Here is a 14,512-nt window from a genome sequence, read left to right as displayed (position 1 = left end):
CATTCTTGAAGAGTCCTCATCTTCTTTCCCATATATATATATATATATCTATATATATATCTATAAATTCTTTTTTCTAGTTTTAATTTATTGTTTGTTTGGTTTTCTGTTTTTGATTTTTGTTGGTTTGTGTGTGTGTGTGTGTGTGTGTTTGTTTTGTTTTTGGTTCAAACTTTGTTGGCCTCCATGGTAGGAGGGAGGACATGGTGGCTCCCAGCAGCATCTCCTCTGTCCACTGTTGAGATACGTCCAGAGTTAGGCAAATACAGGGTCCAGCCAAGACTCATGGAGGCCTCGTGGGAGTGGTGGCCACTTGCATGGGGAACCGCAGGTCATGATGTCACCACCATGCGGTCCCTGATGGAGATGCCATCTGGAGGAGCCCAACCTTGGGGTGTGTGCATGTGTGCATTGGGGCGTGGGGAGGGAAGCGGAAAGGGAGAGGCATCTGCCAGTGTCTTAAGGGGCACAGGGTGGGCGGAACGAGACGAGTTAATCTTTTTGGTTTCTGGTTAATGTCGGAGAACGTGAAGATCCCACGGGTAGGCACTGGAATATGATTTTTTTTTTCAGGGAAGCTGACAGACAGGATGGGAAGAAAGACAACTTGGATGCCCTCACCTTATCCCCCTTTGCTTGAACCAACCACCTTCCCACAGACTGGGGAGGGGTAGACTCCAGAGCAGAAAGGTGATGGGGGGCGGGGGGGGGGCTGAGGAGGGGCTTTTGAGAGCTGGAACTCGGCAAAAAATGGCCTAGCCCACCCTTCGAAGGGAGAAAGGAAGGAGCAGAGGACAAAAAAGCCCATCCCCCGGTCTTCCTCGGAACTCTCCCCAGGCTGGGGGTGGCGGGGAGGGGAGTTTAAAGCGAGACCCCCTGCCCTGTTGGGGAGAGCTGGGGGGGCTGGGGAGAGGGAACACGTAGAAGAGACACACATTCTGTTGAGCGCAACGCTTAAAAACTCTGTACATCCTTTGGATGAAGCTATTGAGTATTTGGTGTAAGGTTGTTCTGGTCCTTTCTTTTTACCTTCTGGAAAAGACCATTTGGTAGGTGGCTCTGGGCCCTGGGCCTCCTGCTTCAGGCAGTGCCTGTCTCTATGGCCCAGGGCTGGGGCTGGGCCAGCAAGCTGGCACATTCTCAGGTCCCTTCTCTGCCCACCCCCAGTGGGGTAAGGTTAGGAGTTGGTCCCACAGCCAGGGTTCCGCGGTATGAGGTCCGGCCTGCTGGAGGCTGCTCCGCTCCTGGCTGAGGGTCTTATTTGGTGTCATAGCACTGAGCACTCCAAGATCTGGCTCAAGACTGGTTTTTGGTTTGTTTGGTTTGGGGGGGTGGGGGGTGTTTGGTTAGTTTGGAGGTGTTTTCTGTTCTTTTTCTTTGTTTTTCATCTCTGGTTCCTTTAGGGCAGCTGGTTTCTGTTGTGAACATTTTTTGGTTTTCTTTTTGGTTGGTTCGTTTCTTCGTTTTGATTTTTGTTGTTGTTGTTTTGTGGTTTTTTGTTTGTTTGTTTGTTTTTGTTTTTCTTTTCGGTTGGATTTTTGGTCTTTTCCTCCTTCATCACTCCTGCGCCAAGGATCCACTGTATCCGGCCTCCTCACCCTCTCTTGGGAAGGGGGCCAAGGTCGGGGGGACTCAGAGGCGTGGGAGGGGAGGCATGGTCGGCTCTCACTCGGCCTTGGACCCTGCCTCGGGTCCCCCTGGACCTCCAGAGGTCTGCGCCGCCACGTCACTGCAAGTGGAGGAGGAGGAAGATGAAGAAGACGAGGAGAGGCCAGGAGACTTGCTCGAGATGGACGCTGCGACCGCTGCAGCCGCTGCTGAGACCAGGCCCACGCCTGGCGGGGCACTGAGCAGGGGCAGCCCCGTATGGTTCAAGAAGAGAGGCGAGGTTACTAGGCTGGGGCTCCCTGGGGCCGCACCGGCTGCCCCCAGCACCAGGTTCCCGCTGCTATCAAGGCTGGTAAGGGGCAGGGTTCCACCAGAGGCCAGGGCTGGTGAGGAGAAAGAGAGGCTGAGCTGCAGATACGTCAGGCCAGGCAGACCTTGGCCTCTGTGGACCCTGCCTGAGTACCCCGTCTCCCCGTCTGTCCCACTGACTCCCATGAAGCCATGCCCCTCACACCTTCCCAAAGACAGATGCAGATGAAGAGGCGAGCGATGCAGTGAGCGAGGAGGGGGGGGGGAGCTGGGGGATCGTCGGGATGACATGGCTGGGGCGACAATGGGGGGGGAGGACCCGAGGCCCAGGAGAGGGCAGGACTGGTGGCAATGGGGTGACAGGAGGCAGCACGCACCTTGGATAGTGGCCAAAGGGTTGCTGCTCATGAGGGCTGGACTCAGCCCAGAGCTCAACCCCACAATTGTGCTTCTGCAAGGGCAAAGCAGAGGCATTAGCGGAGGGGGTTGGGGAGAGGAGCCCATGGCAGAATTGAGGCGCATCTCCCCACCCTGAAAGCAGCTGAGACCTCCCACTTGCAGCCGCACACTTACCCCGCGCTGGGGTTCAGGCCCGACAGGCCGATAGCCGAGTGGCTGCCTTGAGGGCTCGGGTTTGTGCTGTTGGTGGTGGCCGGGGGCGGGGGAGTGACAGAAGGGATGGAATTGAGGGGGGGCGCGGCTCCGCCCCCGCCCCCACCCCCTCCTGCTGTCCGGCTGGAATGGAGCGTCCCCACAGCTGAGGATAAGGTAGTAACTGCCAGAGAGAGAGAAAGCAGGGTCTTCAGCTTCCTCCGGTTCCTTATCAAGGAAGTCAGGGTTATCTTTATTGTGTAACCAGAGTCTCCTCACTCAGAGGGGAGAAACACTATCACAGCCCCCTCCTCAGAATCCTTATGTCTCCCTCAGGATAGGAGATAATACTCTCAAAATAATCACGGGCACACTGGCTGTCTGCAAACAGTGCCCCAAACCATTTTGATGCGGACAAGAAGTAGCTTGCCCAAGAAACCCAGTCCTAAGGCTCCCTCCAGCTCCTGGAGATGAGTCCAGGCTACGTCTGTACTGTTGGACAATCATGCGTGGGCACCCTAAGAGGGGATCACAGAGGGTCAAGTTGGCCAGACCAGATCTTAGTCCCAGCTGTGTCCTATGGTGAACACACCAACCTCTCTGACCTTCAGTTCCCTCGTGGAAAATGGAACTAATTTCATGAGCTGAGTATAAGATTAAGTCAGTCCACATATCATATAAAGAACCTGGTCCAGTGGGTACCAGCTCCTTATAATTTACAATCCTCCAATTATTATTTATTAACCTCAGAGGAGTGTTTGCTTTGTGTTATTAATTTTTTATTATTTATTTTATGTATACGAGTACACTGTAGCTGTCTTCAAACACACCAGAAGAGGGCATCAGATCCCATTACAGATGGTTGTGAGCCACCATGTGGTTGGTGGGAATTGAACTCAGCCCCTCTTTTTTTTTTTTTTTTTTAAACAGGCTAGAGAAGTGGCTCAGCAGTCAAGAGCACTGACTGCTCTTCCAAAAAACCTGGGTTTTGGGGGGGGGGGGGTCTTACATCCACCTGGCAGCTCATAACTGTCAACAACTCCAGTTCCTTAGGATCCAATGCCCTCTGCTGGTAGCTACTGGGCACTGCATGCTCATGATGCAAAACAAACAGAAACAACCCCAGCTCATAAATAAAAACAAATAAATCATTTAAAGACTTGCGGAGGCTGGAGAGGGACCCTGGAGCTCTGTGCTCTAAGGAAGCATACACCCGACCGAGGCCAGGGCACAATGGGGGCTGCCTTCCAGCAACCCCTATACTTCCTCACAGAGAACTGTGGAGCCGACTAACTCTGTCGTAAAAACAAGGGACTGCCTTCTGCTCTGTGTGCCCCGCACCACCTGAGAGACGGCCTTGAGGTCCACAGCTGCCAAGAGCCACCGCTGAACCTCAGGCTGTAGCCAATGCAGTATGTGTCGTCCCAGCCTCCCTCCCTGCCTGCTCCTAACCTGTTGTGCTCAGACTGCTTGAAGCTTGGGACAATGGTAAGGTCCCGGCGCCCCCTTGTGGTGTGACCTGGGAAGAGAAGAAAGTAGGGTAAGGCACTTCGGTCACCAGACTCCCATTGTCCCACTCACAGTGTGGGGAGACATAGGCATATCATCCCTCCCCAATGTGAACCCCAGTTATCCTGAGCCACAAGCAGGAAGCTGAGAGCCTTCCCCACTCTGACACCCTCCTGTCTGGCTAGTGTCTGCAGAGCTGGTCCTGTCTTCAGTGAGAGGACCCGGATAACTGCTCTGTGTGCTCCTGCTATTGGCTCTCCTAGAAGAGAGACAATACCTGCCTTTGTAAGAGAGTCAGGCAAGCCTGGGTTACATATTAAGTTAGAGTCCAGCCTGGGCTACCTGTCATGAAATCTTGTCCTCAAACAACAACAACAATGAAATTGAACTTTGGGCACTCAGGAAGTAGAAGCAGGAGGATCAGGAGTTCAAAGCCTCTCCTCACAGAAAATAAATGCTGACAGGCCCTGAGACAGACTCACTCTGCCTAGAAAGCATAAAGATTGACAGCGTCCCTCCATAGCTCAAAACCCCATGGTTTAGACTCTTGGTAAAACGTGAGGTATCCTCTGGGCGATGGTGGTGCATGCCTTTAGTCCCTGCACACAGGAGGCTGAGGCAGGAGAATCACTAATTGGAACTGGACTGCCTAGTATGTTCCAGACAACCTTGACTCAAGAGAAGGAGGAAGCAGGTAGATCTCTGTGTGTCTGAGGCTAGCTTGGTCTACAGAGTGAGTTCCAGGCTAGCCAGAGCTACACAAAGAAACCCTGTCTCAAAAAAAAAAAAAAAAAAAAGTTAGTTCTAGGACTGTCTTGAAAACACAAACCAAACAACCACCACCACCACCAACAGAACTACAACCAGCAACAAAACCCATGATGTATCTGCCTCCTGCCAGCCCTCCACTCCCAAGCCTATCCCCAGCGGCTCCAGCCACACTGCATTGCACTGGGACCCAGTATCCCTTAGCACCTAAGCCCCTGTGCACACTGGGTCTGGCAGAATGTGATCCTCTGGGTGGGTGGTCCTGCTCCGTTCATGTGGCTGCCTAACTGTCAAAGGACTCCCTCCTTCCTCCCAGCCCTGGGACTGAAGGGCTTCTCTCTAGATACCACAGCTCTTTTGACAAACAGAGATAAAGGGACAGAAGAAAGGAGAGCCCAGATGTGTCTGGTACCTAAGCTGCCTCATGTAAGGCTGTAGCGCTGCAGGTGCCTGACAGCTCTGATGATGGCCCTTCCTGCCTACTCCTGCCTGGACAACAGTTTGGGGTCTGGAGATAGTTCGGTAGGTGAAGTCACTCCTAGCCAAGCCTGACAAGTCGTGTTTGGTCCCTGGAACCTATATGGCACAAGGAGAGAACTCCCAAAAGTGGTCTGACCTCAACTCAGGCTGGGTGGCATGTTTTTCTGGAAACTGTGTCCCTTTGTGACTGCTCTGTATGTGACATACTCTCCCGAGAACCTCTGGGGACAACTGTCCTGTCTCTATTCTAGGTACCTTTGCGTCCCACAGATGCCTACCGGCTTGTGCCCTGACTCCCGACCCCATCCCCACCTCCAACACATAGCCCCCCAAGCTCTGGGTACCAGGTGAGGGCTGTAGCTCGTCGGCTTTCCCGGGCTGGGCAGCATCGGGGCCGCGCTGCAAGGGTTGATGCGTTTCTCCTTCTGGCGCCGGTTGCAGAACCAGACGCGGATCACTTCCTTTTCCATATGCAGCTGTTCTGCGATCAGCAGGATCTCCTCTGAGGTAGGCTTCTGGTTCTACAAGCCCAGAGGGTTGGTGAGCTGCGTTCTCCCACCTCATACCCTTCCCGGTCGCCAGGGGGCGAAACTCACCGCTAGGAAACTCTTCTCTAAGGCGAAGCGGACATTCGTCTCGATGCTGGTCCTCTTCTTGCGTCTCCGCCCCGGCAGCCCGTCGAAACCCAGGCTGGGGCTGCTCAGCTGGTTTGGGCTGGGTAGGCTTGAGTCCACAGACATAGTCTCTGTGAAGACGGAAGACAAGGACGCGACCGATCACTTCCAGCCCCGCCCCATCACCAGTCCCCGGTGTGGGGCGCGCCATTGGGGCCTCCCGCCAGGCTCACCTGCGTCGTTGAGCCACTTCTCCAGGAGGGGCTTGAGTTTACACATGTTCTTGAAGCTCAGGTTAAGGGCCTCGAAGCGGGAAATGGTCGTTTGGCTGAAGTCGTTGCCATACAGCTTGCCCATGGCCAGGCCCACATCACCCTGGTCCAGAAAGGAGGAGTCAAGGGTTTGGAAGTTAAGGCGGGTCCAAGGCAAGATCCAAACACTCCACCAGCGTCTGGGCCTTTGCGTCTTTGTTCTGTCCCCGCACCTCCACCCGCTACCTCACAAAGTGGTCCCAGACCTGTGTGAAGCCCAGCTTGATGCGGCGTTGCTTGAAGGTGCGAGCGAACTGTTCCAGCTCCTCTAGATCGCTGGGCTCCTCTGGGTGGGATGGTGGCTCCAAGCATTTCGGGGGCTGCGGGTGTGAGAGGTGCGGGTCGGGCAGCGTGGGGCGAGTCATAGCCTGGTGGGGTGGTGGGGGGAGGGGATGCAGGCTGGAGGACCCTGACGGAGCTAAGCAATGGTTGTGCAGTTGCTTGCTTCCGATTCCCCTCACCTGCCCATACAGACTGATCTCTAATCCTGTTAAAGGTTTCACTTTACTGCCCACCATGGTCACCTCAGCCACTCTGCACCCTCGCTTAGAGAGCCGAACTCTCAGGAGGAGCAAACGGTCAGTGTCTTTTGCTGATGGCTCAGTGGGCGCTCAGCCTGAGCCTTAACCCTCCTGGGACCAACTTTCCCTTCCACTGGATAGAAACCATCACTGCAGCTCTGCCTACGCACTGGATGATTAGATTACGATTACTAATAAGCAGGTTGTCCAAACCCATGGGCACAGGGTGAAGCTTAACTTCTGTCTATAGACCTGGTAATAAAGTGTAGCTGCCTAGACCGCAGATGGGCATGACGCGGGTTGAGGATGCTGAAAAGGGGGAGCTGGTGCACGTGGAGGACAGGAGACATATGGAAGCTATCTTGAGCTCAGTTTCACTGTGCATTTAAAACTGCTCTAAAAAAAAAATTTAAAGATCTGATAGCAAACATATAGCTTCTCAGGAGAACGAGGCAGAGGGATTCTACTTTTAAGGTCAACTTAGACCACAGAGTGAGTCCAATGCCAGCCTGAGCAACTCAAAAGAAAGTGTGAGAAGAGGGCTAGGATTTAGTTCAGTGGTGGAGCCCCTGCCTAGAATCCCCAGTGAGGGGCTGGGGGCGTGGCTCAGTGGTAGAGCCCCTGCCTAGAATCCCCCAGTGAGGGGCTGGGGGCGTGGCTCAGTGGGGCTGGGGGCGTGGCTCAGTGGTAGAGCCCCTGCCTAGAATCTCCCAGTGAGGGGCTGGGGGCGTGGCTCAGCGGTAGAGCCCCTGCCTAGAATCTCCCAGTGAGGGGCTGGGGGCTCAGTGGTGGAGCCCCTGCCTAGAATCCCCCAGTGAGGGGCTGGGGGTGTGGCTCAGTGGTAGAGCCCCTGCCTAGGATCCCCCAGTGAGGGGCTGGGGGCGTGGTTTAGAGGTAGAGCCCCTGCCTAGTCTACTCAAAATTCTGAATTGACTCTCTAATAATACCAAAATATAAATAGAATAAAACAGTGTCTTAAATATAGGTAGCTTGCAAGCAAAGAAAAAGTACAGAAATGAATAGGCAATTAGAGGGCTGGACTAGAAGCAACAAAAGATTGGAAGCAGGTGACAGGTGCGGGGCCTTCTGTCCTAAGGATCGGCCACATCAACAGTTAGCAGTGGCACTATCGTCCCAGAGGGGATAAAGGACGCCATGGCAGAGCAGGCAGGGCAGCTTGAACCGCCAAATGATTTCTGACGCTGTTGTTACAAGAGCACCTAGCCCTTCAGGGCGTTTGGAACTGAGCACTACAGCTAAGACCTGTGTGGGCCTGTGACCTATTTCGTCTTTCCGACAGTTCCTCAGTGTGTATGTGTGTGTGTGTGTGTGTGTGTGTGTGTGTGTCTGTGTGTCTGTGTGTGTGTGTGTGTGTGTGTGTGTAGTCACTGTCACCTGAAGTCTTTCCTCAGATGTTTGCAATTTTTTTTTAATATTTTTAGTTTTGAGACAGGGTCTCTCAATGAATCTGAAACATTGCCTAGGCTGGCTGCCCAAGGATATCCCTGCTGTCAATCTCTGTGCTCCCAGGGTGAAATTACTGCCACACTCAGCTTATAACCTGGGTTCTGAGGAGTCCTCGAACTCGGGTCCTGTGGGCATTTTAGTAACTGAGCCACACCTTCAGCCTCTGAGCTAAATATTTCATCAGACCTTCAGAGGCTTTGGGATGGCTGATCTGGTTCGAATCCCGTCATTCTAAGGAAGATGCTGAGCCAAGCAGAGCCTAGCTTGTCTGACTTCCTGTGGCCAGTTGGTGGCAGAGTAGGGTTGAACCTCAGGTCCCTCAAGTGCTCATGCGCATGAGATGGTTCAATGGAACAGAGAGGTATGAGGTAGGCCAATGGCTTTCACAGCTCCCCACCCCCACTCAGTCCCTCAGCCCTTGCTCACACTGTGGCCAGTGGCTTGATAAACTCGGTGGACAGTCTCACCTGTGCGGGAAGCCCAGCCCGGGGCTGGGAGGTCAGGAGAGCTCCCTGGGTTTGCTGAGGTAGCTGGAATAGATTTGGCGTTGGTAGCAGGCCTGGGGAGACAGTTAAGAACATGGAAAGTGAGTACGCAGAGGGCAGGTGGTGGAATGCTGCAAGCATAGGTCCAGAGAAGGTGTCGGCTGGGCTGGGGTCTCACCTGGCTGACTCTGCTGTGCCTGTGGCAGCAGGAACTGAGCAGGTGGCTGGAGGGGGTGGCCGGGGACAAGCACCAGCTGTTGGAGCTGGAGGAGTTGCTGTATGTCCTGGTAGAGAGGGGATGGACAGAAACACAGACTGAGTCCGGCTGGACCTCCCCTTAAGCAGGAGGTGATGGGTTGAAGCCAGGAGCCAGGAGGCCCGGTACAGCAAGCTGTGGTCCACCAGGCTTGGAACAGTGCACCGGTCATTGGGCACACCGACCAGGAGGCCCTGTTCTCCCAGATGCCCCAGGAGGGTTCATTCTTTGCCTTTCCCTTCCTGGTGAAATGTTTGCCCTGTCTTACATTCCCACAGAACAAACAGAGTTGTTTAAAAATGTAAACCAGACCAAGTCTTTTCTCTCTTTCAAATGCTCCTGAGGCATATGCTATGATCTCCAGAATTATCTCTGATGCGCTCCAGCAAATAGCAGGTGTGTGCATTGGTGAAGGTACTTGGAGAAAAGCCTCGGCACTAATTTATGTGGAAAAGAGAGTTCGGAATGTGAACTGATTCAGAGATGGGGTCTTGGTAGACAATCAACTTAAAACAAAGCCATGAAAGTGCGTTCTAATGCATTCCGGTTGATAATGTCATTAAGAGGGAAAATTCGGCCCACGAGTGGTGCAGCATGCCAGTAGTTAAAAGTTTAATTTAGAGGGGAAGAGAGGAGTCCAGAGAGCTGACCCAGTGGTTAAGAGAACTTGTTCCTCTTTCAGATGGACTCCGGTTCAAATCCCAACATTGACATCTGGCGGCTCTTGTAACTCTAGCTTTGGAGAAGCTAACACCCTCTCCCGGCTTCCATGGGCACTTACACACACGTGGCACCCACAGGCACACAGGTACACATAATTTTTTTTTTAAAAAGGGGGGGGGGGGCTGGAGAGACGGCTCAGTGGTTAAGACCACCGACTGCTCTTCCAGAGGTCCTCAGTTCAATTCCCAGCAACCACATGATGGTTCACAATCATCTGTAATGGGATCCAATACCCTCTTCTGGTGTGTCTGAAGACAGCTACAATGTAAATAAGTAAATCATTTTAATAATTAAATTTGTTTTTTTTTGTGTGTTGTGTGTGTGTTTGTGTGACAAGGTTTCTCTTTGGTAGTCTTGGCTGTCCTAGAACTCATCGAGACCCGAGTATTTACTCTGTGGTGGAACGAGTGCTGAGAATCCACCAGTGAGGTGCTGGGGGTGTGACTCAGGTAGAACCTGTGCTGAAATCCACCAATGAGGTACTGGGGGCGTGGCTCCGTGGTGGAACATGTGCTGAGAATCCACCAATGAGGTACTGGAGGCGTGGCTCCGTGGTGGAACATGTGCTGAAATCCACCAATGAGGTACTGGGGGCGTGGCATAGTCGAGAACTTGCCTAATGCTCGTGAGACCAGTGATTTAACTGCCGACTACTGCCGTGAACAAATAAACAAAAAGCTGTGCTGGCAAGGTGGCTCAGTGGGCAAAATGGCTTGCTGCTTATCCTGACAATCTGAGTTCGACCCCCTAAGCCACCTCTGCCCTTCACACATATGCCATGGCACACTGGCGCCATCTGTGGGACAGTGGACTGTGTAGAGTAGGTCTGAGAACCCCACCTGAGACAGTAAGAGCTTCCCTGTTCCCTACCAGATTCCTGGTACATGTCCACACTCCCCACATCGCTCACACAGCCCAGAGCAGAGTTCTTCATGCTAATGAGATGCCAAGAGGCCCTGAGGGTTTGCCAGTAAGTTTCTCTTCCCGGACATTCCTCCAGTTTGGAAAAACACGGACTGTCTCTTTCATTGGGCACTGCCCTGGGGAACATGGAGAAGGCCTTTATCTACAGAGCCGCAGCCTAAGTCTTCCGTAGAAGGACTCTCTGCGCTTCCAGATAACAGTTGCTAAGCTAAGGACTTTCACGGATGAGCTCCCCATTTCCCCTGTCCCATCCCCCACCTCGCTTGTCAGCCTTGTCCTCAGCCTGAGTGCTGCGGACCCCTGATCCTTCATTCCCGACACCTCTGTGCGACACCCCAATGGCAACTAGAGGCCCGGGAGTCAGGGAACCCCAACTTGGGCTTGCTACATCTTCTCTCCCCCCCTGAGCAGTGTCTTGGCGCTTCCTTTAAAGCCCAACACCTAAAGAGGCTTTTCCCACAACCCCACTACACACATAGAAAAACAAACGCTTGTTTTAAAGGGGGGACAAATTTTGATTAAAAATACAAACAGGGCAGTTGTGATGCAAACAGACTCAAGAAGACATCTATAAACCAAAGGGAGGGGCCTAGAGGCCCCGCCCACACCTGCTGCCACACGGCTTCCAGACAGAATGTATATGTCTGCTGTTTAAGTCACCAGACGGTGGCTCTTTGTTACAGCGGCCCTAGCAAACCAATACTAACCGGACATGAGCCTACCTTGTCACCCGACAGTTCCATTCCTGGGAGGGAAACCCTCAGATGTGTGTTGTGTTTCCCATGCAGGGCCTCTGCCCCAGCCCAAGTGCCCACCAGCTGCGGAACAGATACATCACCCGACTCCGTGGACTCAGCAGCAACACAACCTTCGGCACGACATCTTGCAGGGTCCTGCTTATGTTTCTATTGGCATGTCACGAACACCAAAGGCTTCCGGGTGCCACCGGCATGGGGGTGCATTGTTATGGGGGACCTGGTCTCTGTGCTTGGGATTGGCACGCTTTTCATAATCTGTTCTACCTTGGTGACCTACATGGCAAGGGATACCAAATCCGCATCCTTCTGGACTGAATCTACTTTACTCTTCCCCAGAGACCCAGAGTCCTAGAAAACTCCCCACGGCCGTGTCTCTCCAGCTGTGGATCAATGAATCTTAAGTGCCCATTGACAGTGGCACCTTCCAAGGCTCTGAACCCAATTCTATTGTATACTCCTTCTCTCTGTCTCTCTCCCTCTCTCCCCTTTCTCCTTCCCTCCCTCCCAGTCTCCCTCCCCCCTTCCCTACCTTCCCTGTGTTGCTCTGCCTGGCCTGATACTGTCTCAGGCTAGGATAGCCTTGAGAGCTCATTGGTCATCCTGCCTCCTCCTCCAGAGGGCGGGCATCCCAAGTAAGTACCATCACACCTGGCTGATGCTTTTCTTCTTTCAAAGGCTCTCCAAGTGATGCACCCTTTGGGGCCCACAAAGGGTTACCCATCCTGCTCTCTACTGCCCTCCTTAAAGGGTGGCTAAAGTGTAGTCTTCCTCTGCTAGGCTGAGCCTCTAGCAGGCAAGTCTTATTAAAACAAAACAAAGGGCTGGAGAGATGGCTCAGTGGTTAAGAGCACTGACTGCTCTCCCAGAGGTCCTGGGTTCGATTCCCAGCAAGCACATGGTGGCTCTCAACCATCTGTAATGGGATCTGATGCCCTCTTCTGGTGTGTCTGAAGACAGCAACAGTGTACTCAATACATAAAATAAATCTTAAAACAAAACAAAAAACTGTAGCTATACCCGTCTGTCTACTCAGACCGGGACCTGGGAGTCAACCTTGGTCCCTGCCTTTCTTCCCTCTCTCTTTCCCATGAAGCCCACCCTCACATCCCATTGCTTTTCCTTTCCACTGTCACCATCCTTGTCCAAGTCACACAGCACATCTGCCTCAGGCCACTCGTTTCTACCCAGAGAGGGTCTGAAAACAGACTGCTGAGATATTTTTTTCCTGAGTCAGGGTCTCACATAGCTTGGGCTGGCTCGGGATTCCCCATGTAGCTGAGGATGACCATGAACTCCCCATCCCCCTGCTTCGGATGTGTGGGTTCGGTGTGCACACATGTATATGTGTGTGTGTGTGGATTTGAGCATGGATGCATGGAGGCCTGGAGAAGGAGTCAGATGCCTCCGAGGCGGAGTCGAGGATGCCTGTGGGCGGTTAGGTGAATACTGGGATGCGACCTCGAGTCTTAGCAGGGAGCGCCATCATGTGCCGAGCCACCCAGATGGCGCAACTGTTATTAGCATGTATTAATTATATTTTATACTATACCTACTGTAGATCAGTCATATACAACCCTCTCCTGTCCCCCCTCCGCCCCCACCGATCCAGTCCACCCTCTTTCATGTCCTTTTGGGCGTATGTAATGGGGCGTAAACTTTTTACAATCTCTTTTTCTTTCTTTCTTTTCTTTCTTTTCTTTTCTTTTTTCTTTTTTTTTTTTTTCACTTTCCACAAAAGGTGGTTTTGGGAGGATGAAAAACACACTGATTTAAAATAATGTTTCTTTCTTTCTTAAAAAAAAGATTTATTTATTTAAGACAAGTATGCTATCATTGTCTTCAGACACACCAGCAGAGGGCGTCAGATTGTCTTCTGATGGTTGTGAGCCACCCACGTGGTTGCTGGGAATTGAACTGAGGACCTTTGGAAGAGCAGTCAGGCACCAAGCATGTGCATGGTACACAGACATGCATGCAGGCAAAACTGTCATCTACCTAAAAATGTTTTTTTTTAATCTATAAACATGTTTTAAGCATCTACCACCCACCCCAGGAGGGACTGATGAACTTGGGTGGGATCAACCTTGATGTTTACTACCGTCTAACCGCAGATGCACCATTTCCTTCTTCTGTGACCTAGGAGACCAGACCGTGGTGATGCTAAACCATCTGGCCTGCACCGTCTTTTATCCCCACGAATGATAGAATCCAAGCACTTCGCCACAGCCTGGCTTATCCCCAGTGTTTCCTCTCCTCGAGACGTTCCTGTCCTCTGACCCTGGTCTGCCTTCCTTGTCACTCACAGCAGAAACTTCCAGTGCCTGTCACTCAACCGGGGCCTTTGCTACGTTTGCTAAGAACTGCCTCCTTCCACTTCTTTCAAGTTTCCATCAAATGCTCTTCCCCAAGGCGGCCACCTGCTCCCCAATCTCCCTTTTCCGGTCCAGCCGCAACTGCTTCCTGTCTGTCTCTCCAGCTACGACAGACACACAAAACCGTCTATTTTATCATCACCAAGAAACGCACCCCCTCGTGGAGCAGGTCCACTCCCCGCCCCGTCCCCCATTTGCCGAGTGAGGGAATAAAATCGTTAGAAGGGATTTTAGTGTGTATGAGTAAGCACTGGGCTCGGCCCCTTGGAGGCCCCAGCGGTCTAAGAATCCAGAGGTGTCATGTCTCTCTTTAGCCACGTGGGGGTGTGCTACTCCAGCCTCAAATGGTGGGGTGTGTTGACAGTTACTTGGGGAGCTTGGACAGCGTATTTTATAAGTCATTCGCTTTGTCTCTAACCAGCTGGGAGGGTTACTGAAGCTGAGAAGGGAAGAGACCGTCTCTTTTCTGTTCTTTGGTTTGGTTTGAGATTCAGTTTCTTATGTAGCCCAGGCTGGCTGGAAACATACTCCACAGCCCAGGCTGGCCTCAAACTTGTTACAATTCTTCCTGCCTCTGTCTTCTCTGTGCCAGGGATTTTGGGTGGGCATTACCATTACCACACCCCAGCCGGGAGAGGAACCGATTCTTGCTTCTAGTGCACGCACATGCTGCCCAACAGGTTACAGGTTAGTCTGGACACAGAAGGACAGATACATGGCTAACGCACTGCGTGGGTGTGAGCATCACTTTCTCATCAGACCTCAGTGCCCACTGGGGGTGGGGTGGGGGTGGGGTAGAAAGCTACGTGAGTGAAT

The 14,512-nt window shown here is 52.6% G+C and overlaps 1 protein-coding gene across 14 annotated transcripts in view; it reads right to left on the bottom strand.

Moving 5' to 3' along the window:
* Nucleotides 1–1,665: 1,665 nt before the first annotated feature.
* Nucleotides 1,666–14,512, bottom strand: part of POU2F2 (POU class 2 homeobox 2) — a gene marked incomplete at both ends in the record, with an annotated part of 35,260 nt that continues 22,413 nt past the window's right edge. For 4 of the 14 annotated variants that reach the window (XM_080908901.1, XM_080908903.1, XM_080908892.1 and 1 more), the window contains 10 exons: nt 1,666–1,991; nt 2,295–2,368; nt 2,491–2,692; nt 3,961–4,027; nt 5,610–5,786; nt 5,862–6,010; nt 6,113–6,254; nt 6,397–6,510; nt 8,646–8,737; nt 8,842–8,947. In XM_080908901.1, coding sequence (XP_080765027.1) covers nt 1,666–1,991; nt 2,295–2,368; nt 2,491–2,692; nt 3,961–4,027; nt 5,610–5,786; nt 5,862–6,010; nt 6,113–6,254; nt 6,397–6,510; nt 8,646–8,737; nt 8,842–8,947 — 1,449 coding nt within the window. Of the gene's footprint in view, nt 1,992–2,294; nt 2,369–2,490; nt 2,693–3,960; nt 4,028–5,609; nt 5,787–5,861; nt 6,011–6,112; nt 6,255–6,396; nt 6,559–8,645; nt 8,738–8,841; nt 8,948–14,512 lie in introns of those variants that run through there. The other 10 variants (XM_080908893.1, XM_080908905.1, XM_080908895.1 and 7 more) reach the window with 4 other exon arrangements.

The sequence above is a fragment of the Micromys minutus genome, assembly GCF_963924665.1.
Source record: "Micromys minutus genome assembly, chromosome: 32".
NCBI classification, from domain to species: Eukaryota; Metazoa; Chordata; class Mammalia; order Rodentia; family Muridae; genus Micromys; species Micromys minutus.
Note: the sequence above shows the minus strand (reverse complement) of the source record. Positions and strands in the feature narration are given on the sequence as shown.